The 27,281-nt window shown below is 36.9% G+C and overlaps 1 protein-coding gene across 3 annotated transcripts in view; it reads left to right on the top strand.

The window, feature by feature from the left end:
• Positions 1-22,931, top strand: part of ZCCHC7 (zinc finger CCHC-type containing 7) — a 191,046-nt gene extending 168,115 nt beyond the window's left edge. For all 3 annotated transcript variants that reach the window (XM_019729125.3, XM_019729120.3, XM_019729121.3), the window contains exons 6-9: positions 1,385-1,420; positions 18,423-18,518; positions 19,798-19,915; positions 21,612-22,931. In XM_019729125.3, the coding sequence (XP_019584684.3) occupies positions 1,385-1,420; positions 18,423-18,518; positions 19,798-19,915; positions 21,612-22,051 (690 nt within the window). In that variant the 3' untranslated portion in view covers positions 22,052-22,931. The remainder of the gene's footprint in view (positions 1-1,384; positions 1,421-18,422; positions 18,519-19,797; positions 19,916-21,611) is intronic.
• The last annotated feature ends 4,350 nt before the right edge of the window (positions 22,932-27,281 follow it).

Below are 27,281 nucleotides of genomic sequence, written 5' to 3'. Positions count from 1 at the left end.
TTTTAGTCAGACACTTTAGTCTGCATGAATATGACATTTAAATTGGAGCGCTGACCACTAAATAGTCTAATTTCCACACCTTTCTTTAGAAAATTATATAGGGATAGTTAAGCTTAAAAAGCATAATGGATAAAATATTCAGCATAGTTGGAACGTATCTACTCTTTTTTTGTCTAATCACTTATGATGGTATAATCAGAAATTTTGCCATTAAAAGTTATTTTCTGAATTATTACCATATCCATAGTATTTTTAGATGGTATGAATTATCTTTGTTAGTTTTATCACTACTCTGAAAAATAAATGAGACATGATTGACTAATCAAATAAAAAATTGTTTCAATGTGTCAAAGATTATAAAGGTTTAAAAAAAAGACTTAAATCTAATTTTGGGCATCCACATGTGTACGGATATACACATGTTTAAACAAAAGCTATAAATTCACATTTACTTTAAGAATTGCCATTTACTTGGTTTAATTTGTTAAAACCATTGCCATAATATAGTTATTATTCAAAAAATACTTTGTCATCAACATTTCTTTTTCTGAGAAGTTTGTAAACCAATCAACAATTCATAAAAAGCTTGGTTAGGAAAAGTGTCTCCTTAACAGAGTCATAACTCTGGTAGAAAGAAAGCAGATTATATGTGTCTCCATAAGAATATATCTCCTAACTGGTTTTAGTTGTTGCTGCTGTTTTTGTTTGTTTTGTTTTGTTGTCACTTATTCTGGTTTCAGTAAATCCATAAAATTATTGAGGTTTTATTATTTTTTCTTAAGTTATATCTGTATAAATGTGTAGTTGCAGAAGACTGGACTTTTAAGGGAAAAAGCATGGACTTGAGATTGTTGGGGGGGTTGTTTTAATTCCCTTTTTACTCTGTTTCATAGAGGAGTGAAAGTTAGCAGCAAGTGATTAGGTAAGGATGGCAGCAGACATCAGAAATACATAACCACAGTGAAGTCCTCTTAAAAGCAGTTGCTATTAAATTGTTTTTTATCATACTACCAAGGTTCAAAATGTTCTTTTAAAAGGCGTACTTGGTGAGTCTTATTGATTTTGACCACTGCTGTTCATTTATCAGTTTAACTGAGTTATGGCTCTTAATCACGTCTTAGTGCCTCAAACTTCTAACCCGAAAAGAAAAAGAGAGAGAAAACTTTGTTACTGGCTTTCTGACAATGGCAGGGAGTGTGTTAAACCAGTGTAAAATTCAATTAAACTGTCTAGCCAGGTTTTTGAAGCTGAAATGCAGACCCTTTCTGTTAAGCTTCTTATTTTCCTGTGACCGACACCGGTGGATGCTGGGTTATGCCAAAACCAACAGGCTGTAAAGTACCTTGTTTCATGCTCCCAGCTGATCAATATTTTTATTTTCCAGGCTTGCCCAGAAATCTGGAGGCAGTATCACCTAACAGTGAGTAGAAACACCTTTTTTATTTTCCCCAAGACCTAGCCTATTTACCCTTCTCTGAACTGCTGACCATAAAATACAGACAAGCATCTTCTACTGGAAGATAATAAACATCGGAAGAGTTTTTGCACCAAGAGAGCAATAATATACTTTTTTTCTTCTCCCCTGCCCATTTCTCTATCCTTTATCTTCCTGTTCTTAAAAGATTTGCTTGTTTTTCTGTTACTCACATCATTTAAGGACTACATCATGGTATCTCTCAGTCTTCCCAGACTACGTTCATTAAACTAAAGGGAGAAAAAGACTATGCCAGTAGCCATAAAAAAATAACAGTAATCCAGTGTCTTTAAAACATTGTATTATCTACAGTCCACAAGCATACGGTCTACAGTATCTTCCATTATCGTATTTCTGTCTTTACTGAAGTATTTACATACATTTTTTTAATAAAGTTAGACAAAGTTTAGTGTATCTTTCATATAGAACAATTCAACTCATATCCTTAAACCCCTTTTGACTTATTCAAAGTATATAAATATCTGCCTGATACCAGTCAAGTTATTCAATTCTCTGGTTTCCTTTTATTGTGATTTTAGGCTAAGGAGAAGCAGAAAACATAGTTTGCTATAGAATAAATGGACTAGTATTCAATATTATGAAGTCAGTTTATTTCTAACATTCATCTTAAGTAATTTCAGTAATTCACCACAGCTCTACATCACTTCTTTTAATATATTAAATATGTTGTGCTGAGCAAGAGACAACAATAAAAATTTCTCTTGTAATTATAGTTATACAATGTAATTAAAAGCTGTTTCTTGAAGTTTAACGTATTAAAAAGTTTCCTCAATAGGAAGACAGGTAGTGAAAAAAGAAAGGGCAAAGTTTTTACAGAACATATCTTCTTACTGCTCTGCTCTTATGGAAATCAGAAGTAAATCAATAAGTAGACTCATACTATTAGTATGTCTATCACAAGCCCAAGAAACAAGGAATAATATCAGGTTATTTGTTTCCACTTTCTTTTATCACTGTTTAATTTCAATTAAAGAGTCTCAGTAGAAAGCTACAATTCCTCAACTATCCCTCAATCCCAAATTGGGCTTGTAAACAAAAAAACAAACAAAAAATACATAAATGTACATATACACACACCCATATATGTTACACATATACGTCATAGATGTAACTTATATGGATACATTATATTTGTGCTTATGTATCAATTTTTTTATCCTACCATATTATGGTGAAATCCTTATAGCCTAAACTTGATTGAAATCTAATCATAAATTTATACTTTTAAGATCACTTTTAAGATTGTATAGCAGTTTTTTTATCAGTATTTTTATTAATTAATATCCTAATGGATTTGACATTGCATTTCTTTTCCCTTTGCCCCTAAATTAGGTAATTCCAGTCTTGAAAACTTGAAGTGTGGGAAGTACTATTTTAAAGTCATTCTTCTCATTATTAGCACCTATATTCTTTTATGTAACTGTCATACAAGAATCGAAATTGGTATGTAGTAAAACAAAAATATTTGAAGGTTTATTTAATATTGTAGCTTTAAAAAACAAATTATAAAAAGCATAGTTAGGAAAAATATAAATGAAACAAAATGAATTCCGTTTTGGGGAATTATATTTAATCTATAGGTATAACAATGATTTTGAAAAATCTGTTTGTCTCAATCTGGAATCCTGATTAATGTTTCAAAATAATATTGTAGTAAGTAACACAAATTCATTATTTTCAAGTTTAAATTAATTAGGAATTAGGAATTCCATAACTTACTATGCAGGTATAAATGCAAAACTTGTTTTTCTATAAAATAAAATACTTAAATAAGTATATAGGCAATATCCAAATGTGTGCAATTAGGCAATGTTTAATCTTGAATAAAAGCGTGATGCGTGGTTAGTTTAGTCATCTTCAGCTCTTTTGTAGGCGATGGACTGCCATCTATTGACTCGTGATAGCCCTCACATGTGAATGTGGCGTAAATCACAGCAGTGACCAAGTCATGAAGCCTAGGTTAGAATTGCTGCTGTATATTCATTTAAACCAGTCTTCTTAAAACTCTGGAAATTTCTACATTTAATCTTTGATTAATTTCCTTTTCTAACCAAGAAGTATCCATTCTCACCAAAAATGAACTGTGCTTTTTGGGGGAGAAATTCGTTAGTGTATTCAGTTTTGAAATGTTTACATTTGAGAACTTTTCAGTTGCTTTTATTTGCTTTCCAATCAGAAAAACTAGAAGGACACTTACACAACCTAAAGTTTAGCAACTGCAATTTAATATCTATCCAGGAACCACTTTCTGGTGGGGCAGGGGGATGGCCCTATAGGCTGAACACAATATTATTTTTCAAACTCTTCTAAGGAAGGCGGTAAAGTTCATTGATACAAGTGGACTTGTGAAATGTTCCAAATCAAAAATTTCTTAAAATTCTAAAAGAAAATATTGAAGAAGAGACACATTCACTATTTTCAGCAATTTCATGAGAGATCAAATAAAGCCTCCTTAACAACTTGTATCTAAATGTAATAGCATTGTAACCAAACTTGACTAGGCTTCACTACATTAATAAAAACTAAGACCATCATTCTAAAGGGTAATGCATGCTAATAAAACTCTAAAACACTACCTTTATCTATCTATCTATCTATCTATCTATCTATCTATCTATCTATCTGTGTGTGTGTGTTTGGCTATGTTAGTTTTCTTGATATAGTTTAATAGTTAGAACATTGTCATATAATTTAATGACTTTACCAATTTGGAGAGCTGCATGGGAAAAACAAAAAAATATGATTTTTATTTAGCAATAAAATAATTTTCCCAAATCGTTTATATATTTACCTCCTTCAAAAAATGTTTAGAAAGTTTTTTAAATATTCAATAATATATAGCACTGTTCTTGTATTTTAATTTCTGTTATATTTTCAGATTTTGGAAAAGCTTGATTTTGAATATTCTATTTCATCTTTCAAATAACTCAGTCTAGATAAAATTTTCCCTCTTTAACTATTCAAGGAGTGTCACTTCCCCTACCCCCTGTCATTTCTAGTCTCATTTATGTTAAAAAACCTAGGCCAAAATGGCCACCAACAGAGTTTTACAACCAACAGAATTTTTAACTAGTAGAGGCTATAATTTGACGTGCTTTGGACATTTTGTTAATCTTGATTTTAATCTACTTAAAAAAGTAACTAGGAGTTTGCTATTTTGGGGCTATATATGTTAAGAACCAAAAGGACAATACATCTTTTATGTTTAATTTTGCGCTTTTGGATTTCTTTGTGTGCATTGTTAAAATGTGTTACAACCTGCGACCTTTTATTTTAACCAAAAATTTAAGCAGAATGCAAGTGTAACCTTTTAGGAAGAATTAATTTTAAATGTTTCTTTATATTTAATGTTTGGAATGCCTGGAATTCACACTTCAAAAAGTAAAACACTCGCTGTCAGGGAAATGAGGAGGAATAGTTTCCTTGCCTTCCTTTCTAGCCCAGGAAAGCTTGTCACCAGAGGTTCCTATTAATTAATAGTAGTCTTACCTGAACTAGTTAAATGTCAGAGTGTATCTTATAGACCATAATTAAAAATACCATTTCATTTTTCCACTCAGTTTCCTCTCCTTACCTGGAAACATCAGTTTAGAAATGTGTTTTATAGTCCTGAAGAAAGGAATAAAAAAGTGGAATTTGATTGTGAGGCTATTGCTATACAAAAGTATTTTTTCTTTATCCTGGAATTGTGATGTAAGATAGGGTGGGTAACAATTTTCTAACTAATAATAAAATTGATTTTTTAAAATAAGTTAAAATGAGGAATAAGGAGTTTCAAAAAGTCATCCTCAAGCCAGAATTTTTTCGTTTCATGAGGGATAAAAATACTCCCTCTCTCTCTCTCTCAATTAGATATATATTAGAATCCTAAATATCTATCTGAACTCCTTGGCTACATAAACAGAATTGCAAAACCCATAAGAACCCCACACATAGTAGATATCAAGTGATAGAGGGTGTGTGTGTGTGTGTGTGTGTGTGTGTGTGTGTGTGTGTGTGTCTAAGAAAACAAAACTAGTTATATACTGTATTTTATAATGTTAAATAACTCCAAAACAGGGTCAGAACGAGGCCTCACTCTGTTTTAGAATTATTTAAATCAACTTTTTCTTGGTACCAGTTTTTTGAGGCCTGGCATGCAGATTATCCTAAACTAATACTTTTATAAATTCATTTATTTTGGTATTTCAATTCACTTTGCCAACTTCCTCAAGAACTAGGAGTACTCTTGTTTAAATTGTGGCGGACTTCTCCCCGTGTATATTTGGTATCACTATTTTAATGTTTTGATCGGTTAAGTATTGCCCTTGAAATACTACATCTCTTTCAAATTTTCAGAGACTTAGTTTTCATTAAAAATACCCTTAGTACTAAAACACTACTAAGGTCAATGTAATTGTGCTCTGATGATTCGGAAGGCACATTTTTGTAGTATCTCTGGGTCATCTTTCCATTGTAATACTACAAAATAAATCAGGCCGCCTCATGTTTAAAGTTACTTGGTGTCTGAATAAAAAGAATCTCTAAATAAGCATTAATAACTTACTTTCTAGTATTCTATCTATGATAGATAACAAAGATAGCAAATACATTTGGACAGCGACTAAAATTTTTCAAGATATTTCAAATAGAATTTTTATGTGAATATTTTAATATTTATTTAAATATTGTGTTCGTAAAGAATTTAGTGTCAACATTTTGCTAGTAAGTTTTTACTTCAATCTTACCATGTTTTGAATTTATTATAAAAGATAATTACTACATTTACAGGGTAGGTCAACTGATTTTTTCTTATAATCTTTATTTCCACTGGCATGTTGGACCACATTTTGCCAGAACTTATCATTGGAAGCAATTGGAAAATGCAATTTCAAAGCAAATGAAACCTGGAATTATCAATCTCAATAAATGAGATTCATTTAAAAATAAATACAATTTGCCAAATCATCAAAAAGCAATTTTCCAAAGCTTCTGTAAAAGGAAGGGAAAGAAAGGGGATGTTGTGAATTATAAATGCTTATGTTAGTTTTCCTCTCACAGTGTTTTCTCAGACATTTGAACAATTTGTATACAAACTTATTTTTGAATGGGAGTAGCATAAAATTATTTATACTTAGATATTTATTTATCTTTATTGAAGCACATGGGCGAACCTTCATATTTTATTCTTTCAAATAAATGTTGAAGTGTCATCCCCTTCAGAGATTCCCAACTTATTTGATTTCCAATACTTTAATGAAAAAAATAATTTATTTTAAATGGGAAATCAATATGGCGTATTTTGAGCACTTTTTTTTCCTGTGTTAATATATTTAAATGATATTAGTGCTTTATGATGATAATTCTAATGTAGATTGAAGTGTTTTAGATAATCAAACAATGAAAAGTATGCAGCATTCACACAATTTAGAGAGGATTCATTATAAATGTTTTGGCCTAGAAGCAGCTGTGTTTTTGTCACCTTCTGCATGTCTTTAATGTCCTAATCACCTATCATGGTGATTTCTGTTCATTTTTTAGGTAGTACATTTTGCTCAATAATTAACTAATTGAATCAGAAGTTCTACTGTAAGCAGTAACTTCCTTTCTTCATTTGACCAAAAAAAAATGTCCCTGTGCTTTTTTGCCTGCCCCTTAGTGGCTGGGGGCAAAGACTAGTTAGTATATTTAGGACTTAATGTATTTACTGTATGAGCTTCAAGTTTTACCTCTGTTTTAAAAACTTAAATACTTGTTGTGATCTTCATTTTCTTACCTGTTAACAAATATTTCTCCTGAGGATGGAGGATAGTAAAAAGATGGAAAATTACATTTGGAGTCTTTACTACCTTTTCTCTCTTCCCTAGGTACGTTCACCTTTACTTACAAAGGAATTATAGTTAGTCATTATAGGGGCAGTTTCTTCTTGATGCTTAAATTTTGTGGTAGTGAAATTCCATTTCGAAGTATTTATAATTTTAGTATACATAGATTTTTAAAATCTTTTCTTTCTTATCCTTAAAAAGCACATATGTTATTCATATAATCCCAAAGAAAACTACATAGTTTTTCTTTCAACTTTACACTTTGAAATAGTGTCCTTATTATGACAAAGTGAATATAAACAGGTAGCCTGAAAATTTTCAAAATTCATGCAGTGTAACACAGCACAGTATCTGACTACATAGTAAATTGTAGTTTAAAAATCTGAAATATTGAGTGGTACCTATTCTTTGTCATGTTAACGATATAGAATGAGCAAAAAAATATTATGGAGAATAAATTTAGCATATTTGAGGGATTCTTTTTCATATGTACTTTGAACAGGTGACTCATGCCATTCCTTAAATAAATATATTCCAGGTGATTGAGCTTGTTATAATCTTCTCTGGACATTTCAGTGAAAGAATAAAAGTAAAGTATACTGGACCAATGATATTTGCATTAAAACATTCCTTTTAGTAGTCAGACATGTGAATGACGTGGTAGATTACAGTAATTCCTAATGGGTCTTAAGTATTTAGGAATCACTTAGATACAGTCATAATCAACCGTAACCTTGGTTAATCGTTTGAGTAATCTGCAGGAAAAGACTCCTGAAAGAAGCCCTGGACTTGTTGACACGAACAATCTCTCTGAGCTAGTGTTATGTTTCCTATTATGGTATAAGCTACAGTAGTAAACTTAAAGTGAATTAAGTTTATGGTTTTAAAACCTAAATTTCTTAAATGACTTTAAGTTAATGAATTGTTGAGAAAATCAGTCAGATTTTATCGAAATTCATTTGCCTTTTGATCCCCACATCCCAGAAAGTCACGAGAGTTATGTGTTCATACATTTGTAAGTATTTTCTTACAGCTATTTTGAGCTCAGCAATGTTCCTCCAAGACCAATAACTCTGGGTTTCTTAGAAATATCATAAATATTGTATGGAGGAAAATGCTCTATGTTTAGAGAACATTTAACAACAACAACAAAATTTAATGTCTTTGGAATTAAAATAGTAGACCTTCACCTTAATTGGTGTACCAATATACTGGGAGATCACATTTCAAAAACAAGAATTATTCCATGGGAATAATCTGTAGAAATCTGCATTAGCTTTGTAAAAAGAATTCACATTTATGAATCAGATGGTAATAAAGCTATCCCATTTTCATTCCTTTTTTCAAAAATCATATAGCACCAAATCTGTTAGATATATTATAAGGTCATCTTTATAATTTTGTAATATACCCATGTCTATAAATATTCATTTTACATAGACATTTTTCCTTTACATGTATTTATGGATTATCCCACATGCCTTTCAGTTAGGGGAATTACGTTTTGAATAGTTCCTTAAGTTTGTTTATATGATAAAAATCTCAGTTTTGTCTTTCTTGGATCTCTCAACATTTCCTTTATTTATAGTTATACCGTATTTCCTCCTCGTTTTACTGAAGTCCTTAGAAAGACATTCTATAAAATTGGGCTGGAAGGACAGACTTATTTCTGAGGAAATGATTAGGGAATGTTTTTTATCATAATACAGGAAAAAGATTGCCTGCTTTGGGATCAGACATCGCTTCAAATTCTGGCTCTTTCATTTACTAGATGTGCAAACCTAGTTAAAATATTTATCTTCTAAAATCCTCAGTTTCTTCATCTGATAAATGGGCATAGTGTTTTCTTGGTTGTTGTAAATATGCAATGAGATGATAAATGGAAAGTACTTGGCACAATACCTAGCACAGAGCCTGTGTTTAACACTGTGTAAGCTCCAATATAGCAAACCCAGAGAGTCCTCACACCTGTAGTGATGACCTCTGGACTAATAGCCCAAACTCAGATTAATGTCTTTTGAGAAGACTGTTGTTTGCCTAAGATGAGGAGAATCATAATGTCCTTTTTACTCTCTGTCTCCTAAAAATGTTTCCTTCTTGTAGTTATTAAAATTTAAACACAAGCAGTGTTTTTTGTTAATGAAATTATTTACCTCAGTTTTTATTTTCTAATTATTTATGCTTGTCTTCTTTTCTAGAAACGTAGGTGAGTAACTTTTAATTAAATATGTCAAACAAATTGTTTTCTTAATTTGATTTGCTTAAAAGTCATAAAGACATTTAAGAGTAAATCACAAAAATCTTTAGGCTACTGCTTCTAATGAAAATGTACTGCAAACTATGTACCATATAAGGATACGATGATATCATTTTGAAAAATATATTAAGTTAATAAATGTGTAATTCTTAAGTGGTAAACTTCAGTTTCATCTAAATATAGTTATCTATCATAGGCAAATGAAATTACATAAATCTTTGCTTCCTCTGTAAATAATGAGAATAATATGAAATTGAATAATTCTCACACACACACCAATTATAATAGTTTCTGCTAAGGGTAGAGGGTTTATGTTAATCAGATGAGGAATGAAACAAATAGCATATGAGTTTTTTACACTTCAGGTGAAACTGTTTCATGCCTCCACACGATTGGTGCCAGAAACTAGCCAGATTTCCCAGGAGAATGTTGAAGTTGGGCAGTTGTTTTGCAGACGCCCACACGTACTGGTATAGAGGGCCAGCAAAAAAGACAACACAAAATTAAACACTCTCTCAGTGCATGGGATTTGTATGCTTTCAAAGAGCATTCCTATTCCGTGTTTGTTCTTTATTTTAAGACAAGCAGGAACTAAGATGGTGCATATTGTAAATGCGAAAAAGCACCACTTCCCCCTTTTTAAACTGGTCCTTACAGCTGTGGAATTCCCAGCCTTTGTGACTGATGGTTAAGAGCATTTTTCAGTAGAATAAGCAGCGTTGGGGTGTGGGGACGGGGAGTGCTGTGTGTTGTAAGTCATGTGGAGTTATGGTAAAAATGAAAATCTTGGAGTTTTATTTGGGTTCCCTGTGTATTAGCTAATAAATAGAATAAAGCTATACAGTTCTGTTACTCTACAATTTTTCGGGGATGGTTTATGTACAATTGTATGCAAAATATATAAGCAGATTTGAATATGTTAAGAACTTCATATGGTCGGAAGATGTATATTAATGTGGTTTCTGTGTTTTATAGTCCACCCCAGTGAACATTCAGATAAAAAAATATCCATGGATTCACACATGTATGTGTTCTTTTCTGTCCCTTCCCCCCACATCCTGTCTCCACATCTCTCTCATCCCTCCACCGTGCATCAAAGCTTGTGGTCCTTTCCATCCATGTACTAAAAGGTTCTTTGTAAACCAGGCCATTTGTCCATCATTGTTTGGGGTCCAAACAGTGGTAAGATACCCTGTCACCGATCCCGCGTGCTATGAATGGCAGCTCCTCTCCGGACAATTGGCGGAGGGGCCGAGAAATATTCCTGAGAGGATTATTTAACCTTTCAATTTAGAGGGCACAAAGCCTGGCTGATTAATGAACTTTCTGATGGGCGCCGATAAGCGGATCTATTTCTTTATTTCCCCTAAAAGTGATTCCTTCTCCTGTCCATATTACTATAATCTTAAACATAAAATGTGGCAAATAGATTAAAAAACAGCACTAAAGAGTTTATCTGGCTGGCAAACTGAAGGAGCTAAATTAAAATTGGTAATGACAGCAGTGGCTCAGCCTCATATATGGTTTTTAAATGCACTGTGTATTTTGAAGAGACTTATTCTCCAGTGCGCCTGGTAATGACTGCTTTTGGTACACAGTCTGGGGCTGGCTTCTGTTATCCCCACCCCGCCCCCCCCCCAAAAAAAAAATGAGTTGTGTTATCTGGATGGCTGCAGACACATACGCATCCCCCTTTCTCACTGCATGGGCAGACAAGGTCGATAGCATTACAAGGTATTTGTGGCAGTGCTTGTTTCAGTTTTCAGAGCTGCCAGTTTCCAGGCGGATTTGAATTACAAAAGAAGAAGCTGGCATGAAAATTGAAAGGTTTTATCGGCTGGTCTGAAGCCTCATAGCACATTGCTTATTTATGCAGTCCATTTGCACCAGGAAATATAAAAAGGAAATACATTTTTAAAATAAGGCCATAAAGACCCAGATATGTTTAAGATGGCAAATAAAATATAGATACCTATAATATCTTTCCAGGAAATGATTTTCACTTAATGTTGCACATTGCTTCAGAAGAGCATTTATGTTGCTGTCATAAATTTGTGCGTTTGTGTCACTATGTAGGTAGTCTCTGGGGATTAAGAAGGAAGCCTTTGCTAACTTACTTTAAAATTAAAATAGACGAGGGATAACTCTGCCGTTTGAGAGCTACATTGGAAATATTTAAATAGGGTAGTAAATTAAACTTAAACTAACATTTTTGCATTCCATGTAAAATTAGCTATGGCCCAGTGAATAAATGCCACTACCTTTGGAGAAAATTGGGATGCATTTTTAAGCCATGAAGATTTGGAGCATTCAGGGAGTGAATTACTGTGATCCGTACTGTCTTGCATATGTTCATTGTTCTCGCTTCCTGAGGTTTTCTTTTTTTGTGTTGGTTGGGGGGGGCGAGGCAGAGAATCTCATTTATAAAACAAAATCATAAATTAGTAAGTTTAATAGCTTGTTTTTATAAAACTTGTGTTTCATTTCTTTTAGTCTTCAAATATTTTCTTTTAAATGTTGCCTTACACTTAATGTTGTTAATACATAATCTTTTCACTACTGATAGTTACACCAACAATTTACCTCTATGTGTATTACTTTAGCGTAGCTTTGACTTGCTAAAAAAGATACACTCATGCAATCCCTTACACTCTTGGTTACATAAGATGAAGATATGAGAATACAGATATACAATACTGCAAGGCCTTGAATAATTAATGGTCTTAACCACTGGTCGTGTTCAATCTAGAACCCACTGGATTGTAAAAGTTATGAGTATCTGAAAGAGGGGTACAGAGGAAGTTACGTGTTTAGAGAAAATAACAAATCAATAAAGCGACACTCTTTATTCTGCTGTAATTCAAATGAACACTGTTTTAGAATCGTTTTCCAATAAAGCAAATTACTCTCAGCTTAACTATGAGAGATACCATTTTTTGCAATTTTCATTTTCACCAGTGTCTGGTACCTTTTTCATGTTTTCATGACCTGGACTAATTACTTCATGTAGTCTTTCTTTAACAGAGAAAATATCAAAAGCATGCACGTCTGCTGCATGCTAATGATGTGCTGTACATTTTTTCATGAATTTTCATAAGGATTTTTTTCTACGTAGCATGTGTGGCTTAATGATGTAATCACCCGATAGACTAGAAAATGCTCCAAAGGAGACGTTCCGGTCTGTTGTGTACATAATACATGTTTCAAAAATCTGCCTAATTAAGGAATTACCTGATGGATTGGGAGTCTGTTGGGTACATGACATCGTTTTTTTTAACACATAGAAAATACAGGTACGTCATTATATACGGTGCTTTTAATGGCATTTTTAGAATGTAGGGGAAATTAGTGGCAATGTCCCCTAGAATACAATTGAATTCTTTTTTTCACTGAGAAAAAAATACCGGCTTAAAGAACTTCGTAAAGGAAGCTTTGTTTCAAAATAATTTCAAAGCCTTTCGCTTGGGGTGAAAATGCCTCCCAGTATTCCTCACAGGGAAGTAATACTGTGAATATTTGCCAGAATGCTGTGCAAGTGGAAGGCTTTGTCGGAAACCATGGTTGGGACAGATATGAGGTTCAGATCCCCAGGTCTGAAGACTCACCCCGGGAAAACACTGGGAAGGTAGGGCGGCATTATTTGGATCTTTGGTCATAGAAGATCATCATTTTGCCTTCTCACGCACTCAGCTTTGGTGCAGTTCACTGCAAAACTGCCCAACTTTTACATTTCTTCCTTTAATTCATTTAAGCCACAGACGTGATTTTTCTTGACTATGTACTGGTTCATTTCTGCTGGCGTTTATGTTGTAAATGTTACCAAAGGCAAGGGACGGCATCCGTTCTTTTTTCCCTTCCTACTCTTTGTAAAATCCAACTACTTAGAAAACAATAGCTGATCTCCAGAGTAGGCAGTCAAAATAATATCTTTAAACAAGAAAAGAAGTATATTTTTCATTCAAACTTTTATTCTGCTTAAATGCCAAATTCATACCATTAGGTCCCTTCTTCAACTAATGGTCCTTGACTTTGATGCCAAGCTTTTGGTTTGGGGTAACATTTTTCTTGAGAAGTTATTTTTGATTACTTGGGTTAGATTTTTTTTTAAAATACATGAATATTGGGGGAGGCTTGTGCTATTAGTGAGTTTATTGAAAGAATAACTTGATTGAAAATACTTTGAAAGAATAAGGTTCTCAAGTATGAAAAGCATATGTATTTAAGAGGTGTAAGCCCAAATGTGACTTGTGCAGAAAGACTGGAGCTAAGCTCAGCACTTTACTCAGTACTTTACTTCACGTTACATTTGGTCGTGAATACATTTACCAGAGTTACTTACTATATTTGCTTTTTAATATATGTTCATATAACAAATTGGATTAATAAATAAAAACATAGTCTGGTCTTTAAGCATATGTGTGATTATAAAAATAAGTCCATTTTTTGGTCACAAGAATAGAAAATTCTCTTTAATTAGTGAAATTGATTGTATAGCCTATATAGTAATGAGCTTTAACAAGATGCAAGCCCTCATTGGATCAAAGTCAGTTTAGATAAGGGCAGTTCAAGGTCACAGAGGGAGATGCCCAGCAGGTTCATTTGCATTAAAAATTACTGTTAGAAAAAGGACACTGAGGCAGCTCTGGCGTTTTGATCTCTTGGCCTTTGTCATGGAGATTCCTACTAGTGAAGGGAGTAAGGCCAGTGTCCCAGATAATGATTAACTGTTTTAATGGCATTCATTCATTCATTCCGTACTAACTACTCATGCAGAAAAAAGGGTTATGTAAAATGACATTAGAAGAAAATCATTTGTAATCGTTGCATCGGGCTGCACTTTGAGGAGACATTAGGAGTAAATCCGTGGTGTGGTAGGCTTTTGCTTTATCTTCTGATATTTACTGAGTTTACTGGTGCATGAAAAGCTTTCAGCAAGAATAGCAGATGGGACGGACCTTTCATAGGTAATGCTATCTACCAGGTTATTACTTCTATATATGGATAGTAAAGTAATCTCTAAGATATCACCCTACAAATATAGATTATTTAAATGTCTGTAACAAAAAAAAATAATAATAAAGTAAAAGAGCTGCTTTCATAAAGAGTTCATTTGGTATCTATTAGGTGAAAGTCTTTAGATACATTTTTAACTTAAAAAAAAAGTTCGAAAGAGCTACATTTGTTCCCTGCACTTAACTTTCCATCAGTACAGATATGTGTGACAGAACACTGAACTTAGAGCTAATCAGTCGACACATTCTACTTTAAATTGGACCTTTACTGTTAATTAAAAATAAAGACATGCTCCAAGGCAGAAGTATTGAGTCACAAATTTATATTTCTAACACTTTAAATAGCTGTAAGATTTTTGTTAGATCATAGTATGAAAACTTGTCCACTGGAAATCATTATTGAGTTTTCAGAACTGTATTCTCATACAGAAATGTTCTCTAATTAGGCAAGATCTAGGCTGATTTCATTCCTATTAAGTCCTGGCACATGGTAGTTATTAAAATGAGAGTGTGTAGATAGCGTTTGTCATGTCATTTACTAATTAATTATTGTGAAACAGTTTAGAACTTCATAGCACACTATACATACTGTTGCTATTTTTATTAGTAATAATGGAAGTTTTTAACCAGTGACATTATTCAGATGAACGAACATCCCAATGTCTACACTTCATCCAGGGTCATAAATGAGCAGTGGGGCTAAATTTGAGGCTTTTTAAATGAGATTACTTTCAAAATAAAGTAAGTGTCAACATGGAACATGCTTTCCAAATTAAAAAGGATCTCTTTATCCCTGGTACTGTAAGACCGAATTCCTATTCTCCGTATTCCTCACTCCTTCCTGATTCCGCTAGAGTATGTACCACACTCTCAGTGTAGGGGACACACTTAGGGGGGGCTTTTTAACAGATCAAAGAATAGTTTTACAGATTGTCCTTTAGTGACTCAAATATATGGGATGCTCATTATGGGCCATGTACTTGACATGTGCGTTACCTCATTATTAATATTTATTAAACTACTACATGCCTGGCCCTGTTCCAGGATGTAGGGTACAGCAGTGAGCAGGGAGAGTCACATTACTGCACAACTCTCCAGTGATTCATTCCCATCCTCTCTCTCAGAGGAAAGGCCACCTTCAGTTAGTACTGCCAGTTCTCCTGATCCCCTTTCCCTGTTTCACCTTCTGGTGTACTAAACTGGTTCTTTATCGTGTTTATTATCAGCCTCCCCATTGCTAGCATGTAAGGTGCTTGAGGGCAGGGTTCTTTGTTTGTCTACTGTGTACCCGTATGCCAACAGACTAGAATAAGTGGTGTCAAACTATGGCCCACAGGTCACATCTGGCCCACTGCCTGTTTTTGTATGGCCCACAGGTAAGAATGGTTTTCACATTTTTAAATGGTTAAAAAAAAAAAAAAAAAAGAATATTTTGCAACACGTAAAAATTGCATAAAATTCAAAATTCAGTGTCTGTAAATAAAGTTTTATGGGAACACTGCTGGGCACATCTGTTTACAGATTATCTGTGGCTGCTTTTCATGCTACAGGGGCAGAGTTATGACACAGGCCATATGGCCCATCGAGCTGAAATATTTACTATCTGGCTCTTTACTGGAAAAGTTTGCCAGCATCTGACCTAGAACACAGTAAGTGTTCAATAAATAGGTAGTAAATGAGTTAAACACTGCAAAATTTAAGTGAGTTGAAATAAGTTACGCAGCCAATAGAGTTGTTTAAAGTAGATATGAACACCAAAAACCTCTGCTACTGATTGAGAACACAGAGCAAAAGCCTTATGGAATTTCTCTGACTTTATTGCCTAAGGTTGAGGAAATTACAGGTAGTCCCAATACTGTTCCATCTGCCTATACCACTCTTCCCCCAGATAAACATGGCGCACTCCTTCCCCTCTTGGCTTAAATGTCATCTTCTTAGTAAGACCTTCCTGACCACCCTATTTAAAACAGCTAAGCTCTCTCCCACTGGTTCCCCTATCCTGCTTCACTCCTTTAAAAAAAAACAAAAAACTCCATGGCACTTTTCACATCAGACTTCCTGTGGTCTGTACTCCGAAGGAGAAGCCAGAATTGCGGTGGGGGTACAGGTGGCCACTCCCGTGAGAAAGTCCCTACTTGTGTCTATACCAATCAAGTCAAGTTCCAGTGTCTCGATATCCCTGCAATTTGATTCTTACCAGTTCTCCCCCCTCCCCCATCATTACTTCCTGATTCATCTTGTCCTTTTCCATAGGATTTGAGCCAAAGGAATCTCTTATTCCAGTGGAATAACCATAGCATATTTTCTTTCTCGTGAATGAATCTGGAACTCTTGCCTCAGAGATAAATTGCCATATATTTGCACAAACAAGTAGAAAAATTTATAGACATAGATCAGTTTTTCAGAGAACATTTATTATTTGGAAGTGTGGCTTGTTCTTTTTATCATCGGTTATAGTCTGCTCATAGTTGCCAACTAGTTATTGAGCACCTACCATTCGCTTCAAAGTACCTTCTGATGCCACTTAAAGCCAACGCTCTTCACCCTGGTGTATAAAGCCCTAAGTGATCTGATCCCTGTCCCTCTCTAGCACCTCTTCTCCTGCTTTTCCTTCACCCACTACACGTCCAAGTTTACAGGCACTTTTCGTTGCTGCTCATCCTGTTCACTCTGGTCATTTCAGCCTCCACTATTAAGCAGATTACTTTCAGATCTAATCTTCAGACACGTGTTCCCTAAGCTTTAATCTTACGTAGACAACTGCGTGATGGACATCTCCACCCAGATACCCAAAATCCAAGACAGACTTCATCTTTCCCTCTAAATTGGCTCCTCCTTCTTTTGCTACCTTTTCTGAATCAATTGTTGGCACCACTATATATTCACACAAGTCACCCAAATTAGAAGCCTGGAAAGCATCCTAATTTCTCCTTTCTCTCATTCCCTGTATGTCTTCAATGTTCAAGTGATGCCAGTTTTATTTCCTAATGTGTTTCCCAAATCTGTCCCCTTTTCCTTATCCCTGTCACTCTTGTAGGTTAGGCCCTCCTCACCTCACCCAGAACCCCTAGCAGCCACCTCCTTGGTCTTTCTCACTGCATTTAACCTGCTCCTGCTCATATTCACCCTCCTTAGGGCTACAAGCCAAAATGGCTTTTCCAAAATATTATTCTAACTATTCTCCTATACTGAAAACCTTACCCGTAACACTGGATAAAGCCCAAGCTCCTTAACACGACTCATTCAGGCCCTCCAGTTTTTGACCCTGCTCTCTCCAGCCTCATTTTTCACTACACCTGGTCATGCATCTTATACTTGGTCAGCGTGTGTGCTCTTTCTTAGTTGCATGCCATTGTTTATTGCTGGCCCCTCTACCGAAGATTCTTTGTTTGACTTATATCTAATTCTTTGAGAGTAAATTTAAATTGTGTACTTCCCGGGAAGCTGTGCCAGACTTCTTTCCCCCATCCAGTGGTGAATCTCCCTCACCACTCCATTAATACCTGTACACGCTTCTATCACTGTGTTGACACTCTTCTGTCATTATCTATTTACATGTCTGTCATGTTCTACTAGCCTGTTGTTCTTTTCTAGCTGATAACTAATACCTAAGACAGTAATGGGTGCAATGCCGAATGGAATGAGGAGGAAGCAAACGTCGATGTTAAGAATAAAAGAATGGTGATTATGTTGCACAGTTTAATACACAGTCATCTGAATATGGGGGTCTCCACACTAAACCTTAGGAGGCAGTATTTCTAAGGTCTCTTACCTAAAAAGAGCTGTTTTAGAAAGAATGAGATTTTACTTTTCTTCTAACATTGAATAAACCCTCACAAATGTTTATGTTACAGACCAAACCTGGGCCACCCAAAAAGCCGAAGACCCCTTCTGGACAATCAACCTTAGCGTTTTGCTACAATTGCGGTCAAGAAGGCCATTATGGACACGTAAGTCTGAGTGGCCTTTGAGTGTAAAGCATTCTGTTGTGCAGGGAGTGGTTGCTGAAAGATGAGTTCAAAAAGAGTGTACTTCTGGGCTGGCCCGGTGGCTCAGGTGGTTGGAGCGCCGTGCTCCTAAAGCCAAGGTCGCCGGTTCGATTCCCACATGGGCCAGTGAGTTGTGCCCTCTACAGCTAAGACTGTGAACAACAGCTCTCCCTGGAGCTGGGCTGCCACCGACTACCGTGTGCTACCAGGGCCAGCGAGAGCTGCTGTGAATGGCTGACCAATGACTGGCAACCGACTGCCTCAGCCGGGGGGAGCACAAGGCTCACAATACCAGCATGGGCCAGGGAGCTGTGTCCTACACAACTAGGCTGAGAAACAAGGGCTTGAACTGGAGGGGGTTGGGGAAGGCGGAAGAAGGGGGGAGAGAAAAAAAGAAACCATATCATGTGGCAAATGATACATGCTAAATTGGTATGTGTCGCAGGTCAGGATAAACAAAGCCTACTACAGGGGGCGTGGTTCACGCCAAGCATGTGAAAGTGGGAGCTATCAGCTGAGAGAGGCCAGAGTTGGGAGAGCAGGGAGCTTTCCTAGAGTGATGAAGAGAAGAGTGATGAAGAGAAGAGTGATCCCCTCTTGAGTGGGGGAAGCAAAGAGAAGAGATGGTTCCTTTGGGGTGGTTCAAAATCACCTAGGAGCATTTTCAAACTAGATGCAACCCACCACCACGCTGCTCCCCACCGTAAGAATCAACTGCCCTCATGAGCAGTGAAAATTGAGTTAAAATAAGGTTATAAACCACGTATGTGGAGGGAAAAGAGCTGAGGGCTAACAGTTTACACCCACATTTACAAATGTGAAGGGAAAAATAGAAAGGAGGAGCACTTGATGGAAGGCTGTTGACGAGACAGGCAAGCAAAGGTCTAATACAACATAAGGCCAAATAAAGTAAACCCTCTAACAGAGATATGAAGCATATGTAGTGGGGATCCCCCTTTACCCCAGCCATTGCTGTTAACTCGGACTCGGGGCGGGTTTGGCAAGGGAGATTGAAAAAAGATAAAGGTTTCATAGGTCAAGAAATAAGGGCAGAAAATCCAAGTCTGAAAAACTAGAGTGTAAACACGATTGGGTGTCGGGCTGAGCGATCCTCCCAGTGTCCCAGCACGGGGGTCAGTGATGTGGGGCTCATCTCCAAAGACAGTGGTCCATAATCTTGCAAAAAGGCTGTCTGAACAGTGTGTCCTTGAGCCATCCTAATTTCAAATGCAATTTTCAGGAATGCACAGAAAGGCGGATGTTGAACCAGACCTTTCCAACATCTCCATTCATCTACTACTATGATGACAAATACGAAATTCGGGAGCGAGAACAGAGAATAAAGCGAAAAGTAAAAGGTATGTTATTAGACTTCTTGTCAAACACCTTTGTGGTAGTTCCTAAATTTCTTTTTTGCCCCCTGTCTTTGCCTCCTTGGGGATCATTGGCTAGCACAGAAAATATTTTTAATAATTACCATAGAAACTGGAACTTTCTTGATCTCCAGAAATCAAGTGCCCATTTCAGAAATCCTACGTTGTAATCTATTCACAATAAACATTTTTCTAACGTAATGTTCATTTAGAAAATGTCCAGAAAATACTTCTATCCCTATATACATGAAGAATTTTTAAAGGCTTCTTTGAAATTTTTCTATTTGACTAGCGATTGTTTTTCCCCTTTGTATATCTCTAGTATTTTTTCATGGAAAGAAAGGCTTTACCTGCTTTACCTGGAGCTTCCTAGAAGTCATTTCTTACAGGCCACAGGTACTCAGAGCTCCAGGCCCATGGACACCTTTGGGGTTTCTTTATTTACTGTTGCTCACATAAAGTTCTTTCTCACCCAGTTATCTTACGATGTAAGCCTGCTTTCTCTACCTCTGCTCCCCTTTGTGATGTACTTTAAGATGGTTTACCAACTTATGTTTCTTGCTTTTCTTGCTTTCGGGACAAAACAGTTATGTGTTTTCCTAGTTGACCTATATACATGGTCGACTCTGTTGGCCTTTTTGTTTTTCTTTTCTAGGCTCTTTTTAAAAGATTAAAAAGAAATGCACCAAAATGTCATCTCTGGATTAAAGGATTATGGGTGCTTCTGTTTTATTTTCTTTATGCTTTTTTGTATTCCCCAAGTTTTCTATAATGAGTGTTTATAAGTCTTATAATCAGAGAAAAACCATTTGTTTTCCTTTTTAACTAGTTATATTGACAGCTCTGTGGCACACATCTACTTTGAGGTTTGCTATGATCCATTGGAATTTTTATTTTATTTTCACTCTATATTCTAAAATTTTTTTTTCCTCCAAATATACTACTTTGCACTTCATTTCATGGGGCATGGGGGATGGCACTTCTTTAATCTTTGAATGTTCTGTTGACATGTTAGTTTTCATCCTTCACTGTAACCTCATCTCCCACCTACCCTGTCAGAATCAGTACCCTCGGACACTTGAAGTAAGAGTGCCAAGTCCTGACAAAATATAATATAACATCAGATCTGGCCCTAAAACCTCTAAGGTACACATGTGTGCACATGTGCACTCTCTCCAAGCCAGCAATTTCTGCCCTGGAAGAATAATCTCTACAGTGTGGCATCCACCTGTAAGTACGGTGGCCAGACTTCATCTTCAGAGGGTAATTGAAATGTCATTTGAGACTGTCAAAAGGACATTTTATGTATCTCGCTTCACCTTATCATCAAGGGCTGTCCCTTGAATTGGTCAGACATGACGTTCTTCACAAAGTTAAGATGATTATTGCTTTCACTGGTCCTCGTCTGCATTGTTTAATCTAGTTAAATTGTACCAAACAAAATAAATAGCATTGGCCTTCTGAATGTTTTCCATTTTTAGCAATCAATAATATAGGACTAAACCATACAATTTTTAGTACCTGATTTTTACCTTTGTAAGGGCTCTTTAGAATGTCATATGATTAATGCATTTATTAATAAATGTCTGGCTTCCCTCTTTGCTAAGTTATTTACAGACCTATGAAAGTGTGTGTGACTGTCTAGCTGCACAATATGCAGAAATACTTTTATATTTTCCAGAACTCCAGAAAAGGGGGGATTTTCCAAGGCAGTTCAAGAGGCCTCATGTGGAAGCAGCAAATCAGAGGTCCCACCACAATATGAGGAAGAGCCAGGCCTCATGGAGAAACAACAGGTGGCCTCAAGAAAAGAAAGAAACCCAAAAAGAATCGATGAGCAGGAACAATAGAGAGCGGGAAAAGTACAGGAAGGCTGGCAGGTGTCATGACGTGGATGAGGACTTTCCCAGGGGCCCCAAAATTCACTCTTCTCCCGGCACTTGCAGAACCCAGGAGCCTCACAGACCCTTTCAGCAGTCACATCACCACAAGCCAAGAGAAGAGAAGCTGCCCAGAGAGGGCAGGCGGGGCAAGCATAAGAAAAAGGAGAGGTACTTGGAAGATGATGACAATGACAATTTATTTCTTATTAAGCAGAGGAAAAAAAAGTCTAAACTGTGAGACAGTTTCTGATTTGGCTTTCCAGCATTTCTCTGGTCTTACGACATTCAGGCAATATTTTTATTATCTGTGATTAAATAAAGTGCATTTTTTTGGTTTGGGTTGTTTTCGTCTGAGCCACATCGAGAGCTCCTGAGCAAAGACCATTGGAGATGTTGTGCCCAACGGGTTACTCGGGAAGAAAACAGAAAGGTACACTCAGACTCCCTCCGCTCCAGTCCGTCATTTTTCTTCAGAATTTTATAGCTAGAAAGAATTAATCTTTTCAAGAGAATTTTTAAAAAATACTTTGGAGACATAAAAGCTCATCAAGTGTAATTCATCTGTACTATGGTTATGTAAATTAAATCTTGCAGCAAGAAAACCTAACACAACTATGAGACATTCATCGATCTTTTTCAGCATTTTTTAACTTTTTTTTGGTAACATTGGAAAGGGTAATAGCTGTAAATGTTAAATGCAGTGTTTCCTGCTTCAGAAGCTGGTGTCAGAATCTTCCCTTGGTCAGAGCATCACAGGCTGGAAAATGAAGGTGTCATCATTGAAGCCCTGGAGGGGTGGGGAATAGGACTGTAACAAAATGCCAGTAAGGACTCCATCCAGTGTAAATGTCGTGAGATAGATTTCCTGAAGTGAAAAAGAGGTCATCAAAAAATTAACGTAATCACGATATAGGTTTTACCATTTTTACAGCCACACTTCAAGAAGACTGTCACTCAGCTATTTAGAGATAAATGTTGCCCAACTTAAAAAATTGTTTTGTTTTTAACTGCAAAGTTGGACAAAGCTGTCCAGAAATTTTTGTACTTGTGAATCTTTTGTATTTATCAAAACCTAATGTTAAAAAAATAAATAAAATCTCTGAAGTAGGGTAAATAAATGTGTCTGTTATGTAAAAAGATAAAGACAGTTTGGGTGACCGAGGGCATACTTGGGTTGGACAAGTGACTAAAGTTATAAAATCTCCATCAACGGGGGTTAAAAAATACCCTTGTTGACCAAGCACAAGTTCTATGCCAGAATAAAATGAGATGGAATCAGTTAACTGGGACAGTTTTATAGTGTTAGATTCTTAAATGTGTTTTTTTTCTTTGTGAAGTACACAAATGCTGTATATCTGGTAAGATCAGCCCTCTTACCTTTTGGGGGCAAAGGGAGAATCTCACGTCCCGAATCTGCTTTCGTGTAAGTTGTAAGTCCACAGTCTGTAGTCCACACCTGCCCGGTGGCTGCCCAGCCTTCAGCTAAGTAAGGGTTCGTTGTGTTGGTGCTTGGCTTCCTAACATTAGCTGGGATTGTTTTGATCCTTAGTTAAGTGACCAGATCCTTTTAACATCCTGCTAAAAGTTCCAGCTGGCTTCCTAGAGTGGTGCACCTCAGATAATAGGCATTATTCCTCAGTAGGACCTGGGACAAGTGTGGCTTATTACTGATGTGGTGGGAGTGGCATTCCGTCCCATCCAAGGGGACCTGCATTCAGGGCAGAAATGGACTGCCATGCTGTAGCATCCATCACACATAGAAGGTTGTTTGGAGGAAGGAAGAAAGAAAGCTCTTTTTCTATTTGTTTCTGCACATTCTCTTATTTTTCATCCCCACTTTTATTCTTTTATTACACAAGCATTTTGTTCTGGGGTATAACTTACCCTTCAGGTTTGTGGATTGATATGCAGATAGGCGAGGTGACTGAGCTAGTTTACTTGTGGGCATTAGGGTGGTCAGGAAAGACCAAAGACCTCTCCTCCATTTCTTCTCCATGGCCCTGGCGCCTGCCTCTTACAGCAAATGTTCAGTCCAAGTCGGTCTGTCTATGCACACGCTAACTTTCTATACAAGAATGGGGCATTTAAAATACAGTGAGATTTCACAATCAAAGACTTTAAGTGCATATATACAATTAAGAGAGGAAAGCAGATGTCCCAAACCATAAGGACCCGTATGTTTGCTAGGACTGAGAAGACTCTAAACATCTATTGCCTCTGACCCCACTTTGATTAGAAGCAGCTTGAGTGACTCTTTTCCTGGATTCTAGCTTGGATCACATTTAACATTCTTAGGAGAGAAACCATCTCGCGTTCTCTCAATGGAAAGCCCTTTGTCGACCATGCTATTGGGAGTACCTATTATTTCAGAACCATGCTATTACCAGTGCCTATTATTTTATGTTACACAAGGAGTACATATTCATTTTAATGGGGAAAACATTTTTTAGTAGATACATCATACCTGATTCTTCTACCCAAAGATATGGTTAAAATTTTTTAGTGTCTATCCTTCCAGACGTTTTTCTATACATATATACATTGTTTTGTAACCTGTTTTTCGACTTAAGAGTGAAAATCTTTCTGATCAAATACATGTCTACCTTATCATTTGTAATGGCTACATGATATCCTTTAATATATCTATATGATAATTTATTTAATCATCTCCCTGGTGTTTCTAATTTTCATTATTTTTTAAAAAATCCTCTGTACAGGGGCCAGCCCAATGGCTCAGGCGGTTAGAGCTCCATGCTCCTAACTCGAAAGGCTGCCGTTCGATTCCCACATGGGCCAGTGGGCTCTCAACCACAAGGTTGCCAGTTCAATTCCCCGAGTCCCGCAAGGGATGGTGGGCTCTGCCCCCTGCAACTAAGATTGAACACGGCACCTTGAGCTGAGCTGCCTCCCGAATGGCTCGGATGGCTCAGTTGGTTGGAGCGTGTCCTCTCAACCACAAGGTTGCCGGTTCAACTCCTGCAAGGGATGGTGGGCTGCGCCCCCTGCAACTAGAAACAGCAATGGGACCTGGAGCTGAGCTGCGCCCTCCACAACTAAGACTGAAAGGACAACAACTTGACTTGGGAAAAAAAAGTCCTGGAAGTACACACTGTTCCCCAATAAAGTCCTGTTCCCCTTCCCTAATTAAAAAAAAAAAAAATCCTCTGTACAAATCATATCTTCTCCACTTATTTCATTGTGATAAAATAGAACTTGTGGGTCAAAAAACATACATATATTTCATGCAAGTTTTAATACATATTGCCAAATTACATTCTTGGCATTTTTTGAGAGTGTTCATCTCCCTACTCCCAAAATAACATGGAGTATTTGTATTCCTTTTTCTCTTTGCCATTCTGATGGGCAAAGAAACATTATTTGTTAGTGCTGCAGTGAAAAGATGGATATGGGCTGTGTAAGGAGAAACAGAGTTAACAATATATCAATAATCTGTTGATAAAGATAAGGTTCCTTCTCATAGGAAACGACTGAAAATTCTTCTGCCAACAAAAGATCACATACAAAATAAGACAGCCTATAATTCCTTCATAGATATCTTGATCTCTTGATCTTACCATCTTTGGTGTTCACAACTTTGAGGATGCTGTTGGCATCTAATAAGTAGAAGCCAGAGATATTGCTAAAATCCTACAATGCACAAGGCAATCCCTCAAAAGAAAGAATTATCCAACCCAAAATGTCAGTTGTGCTGAGGTTGATCAACCCTAATTGAAAACCCAACCCATTTCTCTAAAGGAATTTTCACTAGGGCTTGGGGGGTGGGGTTCAGGCTGCCCTCCACATCAGACAGGATGTGTCCTTATTTTATAAGGCTTAGATTTAATCAGACTGCTGGTGTTTGAGAGTTTGGTGGGACATCCCGTTCATCTTAAATAAGGACCACTACTTCCACGGCATGAAGATCTACAGACCATTTGGACCCCTTTGTGAAGGGACAGGGCTGCTGGAGACAGGGGTGTTATTTACTAGTATAACCAGGAAGCATGCATACAAATGCTAGAGCAGCAGGCTGGTGTTAGCTCTGTGGAGGTAAATACAGAAAAGTGGTGTGAGAACAGGGAGTCAGCTGTGGAGAGAAGTGGGAGTTGGAAACTATCCAATGAGACATCTGATTGGTTAAGCATGGCATTCGGTTGTGGGAGCCGTGACCAGGACCCAGGTTCAGCACACGCTCCTAGGGAGTGGGGTGAACATGTCAGAGAAGGACACTGAGACATGGTTTGTTATCCATGCCATGACCAGAATCATGTGATGAAGCCGGTCTATAGTTGCTCTACCCAGGAGAACAACTAAATCCTGGTGTGTTTCATGGATATTTAATATACACAATGGACAGTGTACATCCCCATTCTAACAACTGGGAAATAAATCACTTCTTAACGTGAGTTAGTAGGAAGTGTTTCCAAGAAAACCCAGTAAGGGAGTGGAGAAGTGACAGGGAAGAAAAGAAAGATTCCAAATTGGTTGCCTTATCAAGTCAAGTCCCACAGAGTCAGCTTTTGAACTCCCCAAGGAGCCTAGAGACAGTGTAGGCCACACGTCAGAGTTGCCCTGATTGGGCCAAAGGAGTGTGAGTGTGTGTGTGTGTGTGTGTGTGTGTGTGTGTGTGTGTGCGCGTGCGCGCTCGCCTTTTTTTGTTTTAAGTCAGGCATTGTTTCAGAACTGCCCCCAGGAGACTCTCAGCCAACTCTGGCTCTCTATACACCCAGGCAAAGTGGGTTTGAGCAGCTAGAGGGCAGCCCCCTGACAGAGACACGGGGATATGAATAAAACAGTAACATCTGCTACAGCCATTATCTCAAAACAGTTCTTCGCACGAAAGAATACTTGGCAGTCATACACCCAAATATTTTTTAAATTATTTTTGAATGCCGAAAATACAACTTTATTCTGATGTACTGTATCTAACCATTTCCTCAATAAGAGTTTATTAGCTTGTGTTACCCATATATGACAGTGCAAAACATGAAAGAGTCCAACATACCAAATTTATTATTATACATTTATCATAGTCATTATCAAAAGTAATTTCAGGAATTTCTACTTCCAGCCACGATTGGAGTAACGAACCAGATTTACCCTCCCTCCTGAAACAATGTAAAAAATACATGGAGCAGTTTTCAAGACATTGCACATCAGACAAGGAAGGACAATGAACTCTGAGAGATGGCAAACAAGTGAGGTGTGCCCTCTGAGTGCCCCAGCTGACTGCTTGGAGAGGTTCCTGGTTGTGGAGCGAGGAGGGGAAACCCAGGAAGAGCCATGTGGTGTCCTTGAGTTGAGGAAACAGAGCTGGGAGCCTGGAAAAGCCAAAGTGGCTGGAGTGTGCAGGTCAGATTTCCAGAGAGGAGAGCTCCACAGACACCCCAGTGGTCAGCAGTCTTCAGCTGAGTGAGTACCGGTCAGCGTATGTGTGAGGAAACCACCTGAAAGGATTAGAGGAAATT

The sequence above is a fragment of the Rhinolophus sinicus genome, chromosome 16, assembly GCF_057876585.1.
Source record: "Rhinolophus sinicus isolate RSI-liver-muscle chromosome 16, RSI-T2T, whole genome shotgun sequence".
In the NCBI taxonomy this organism is placed as follows: Eukaryota; Metazoa; Chordata; class Mammalia; order Chiroptera; family Rhinolophidae; genus Rhinolophus; species Rhinolophus sinicus.
The sequence above is the reverse complement of the archived record's forward strand: the minus strand, read 5'-3'. Positions and strand labels throughout refer to the sequence as shown.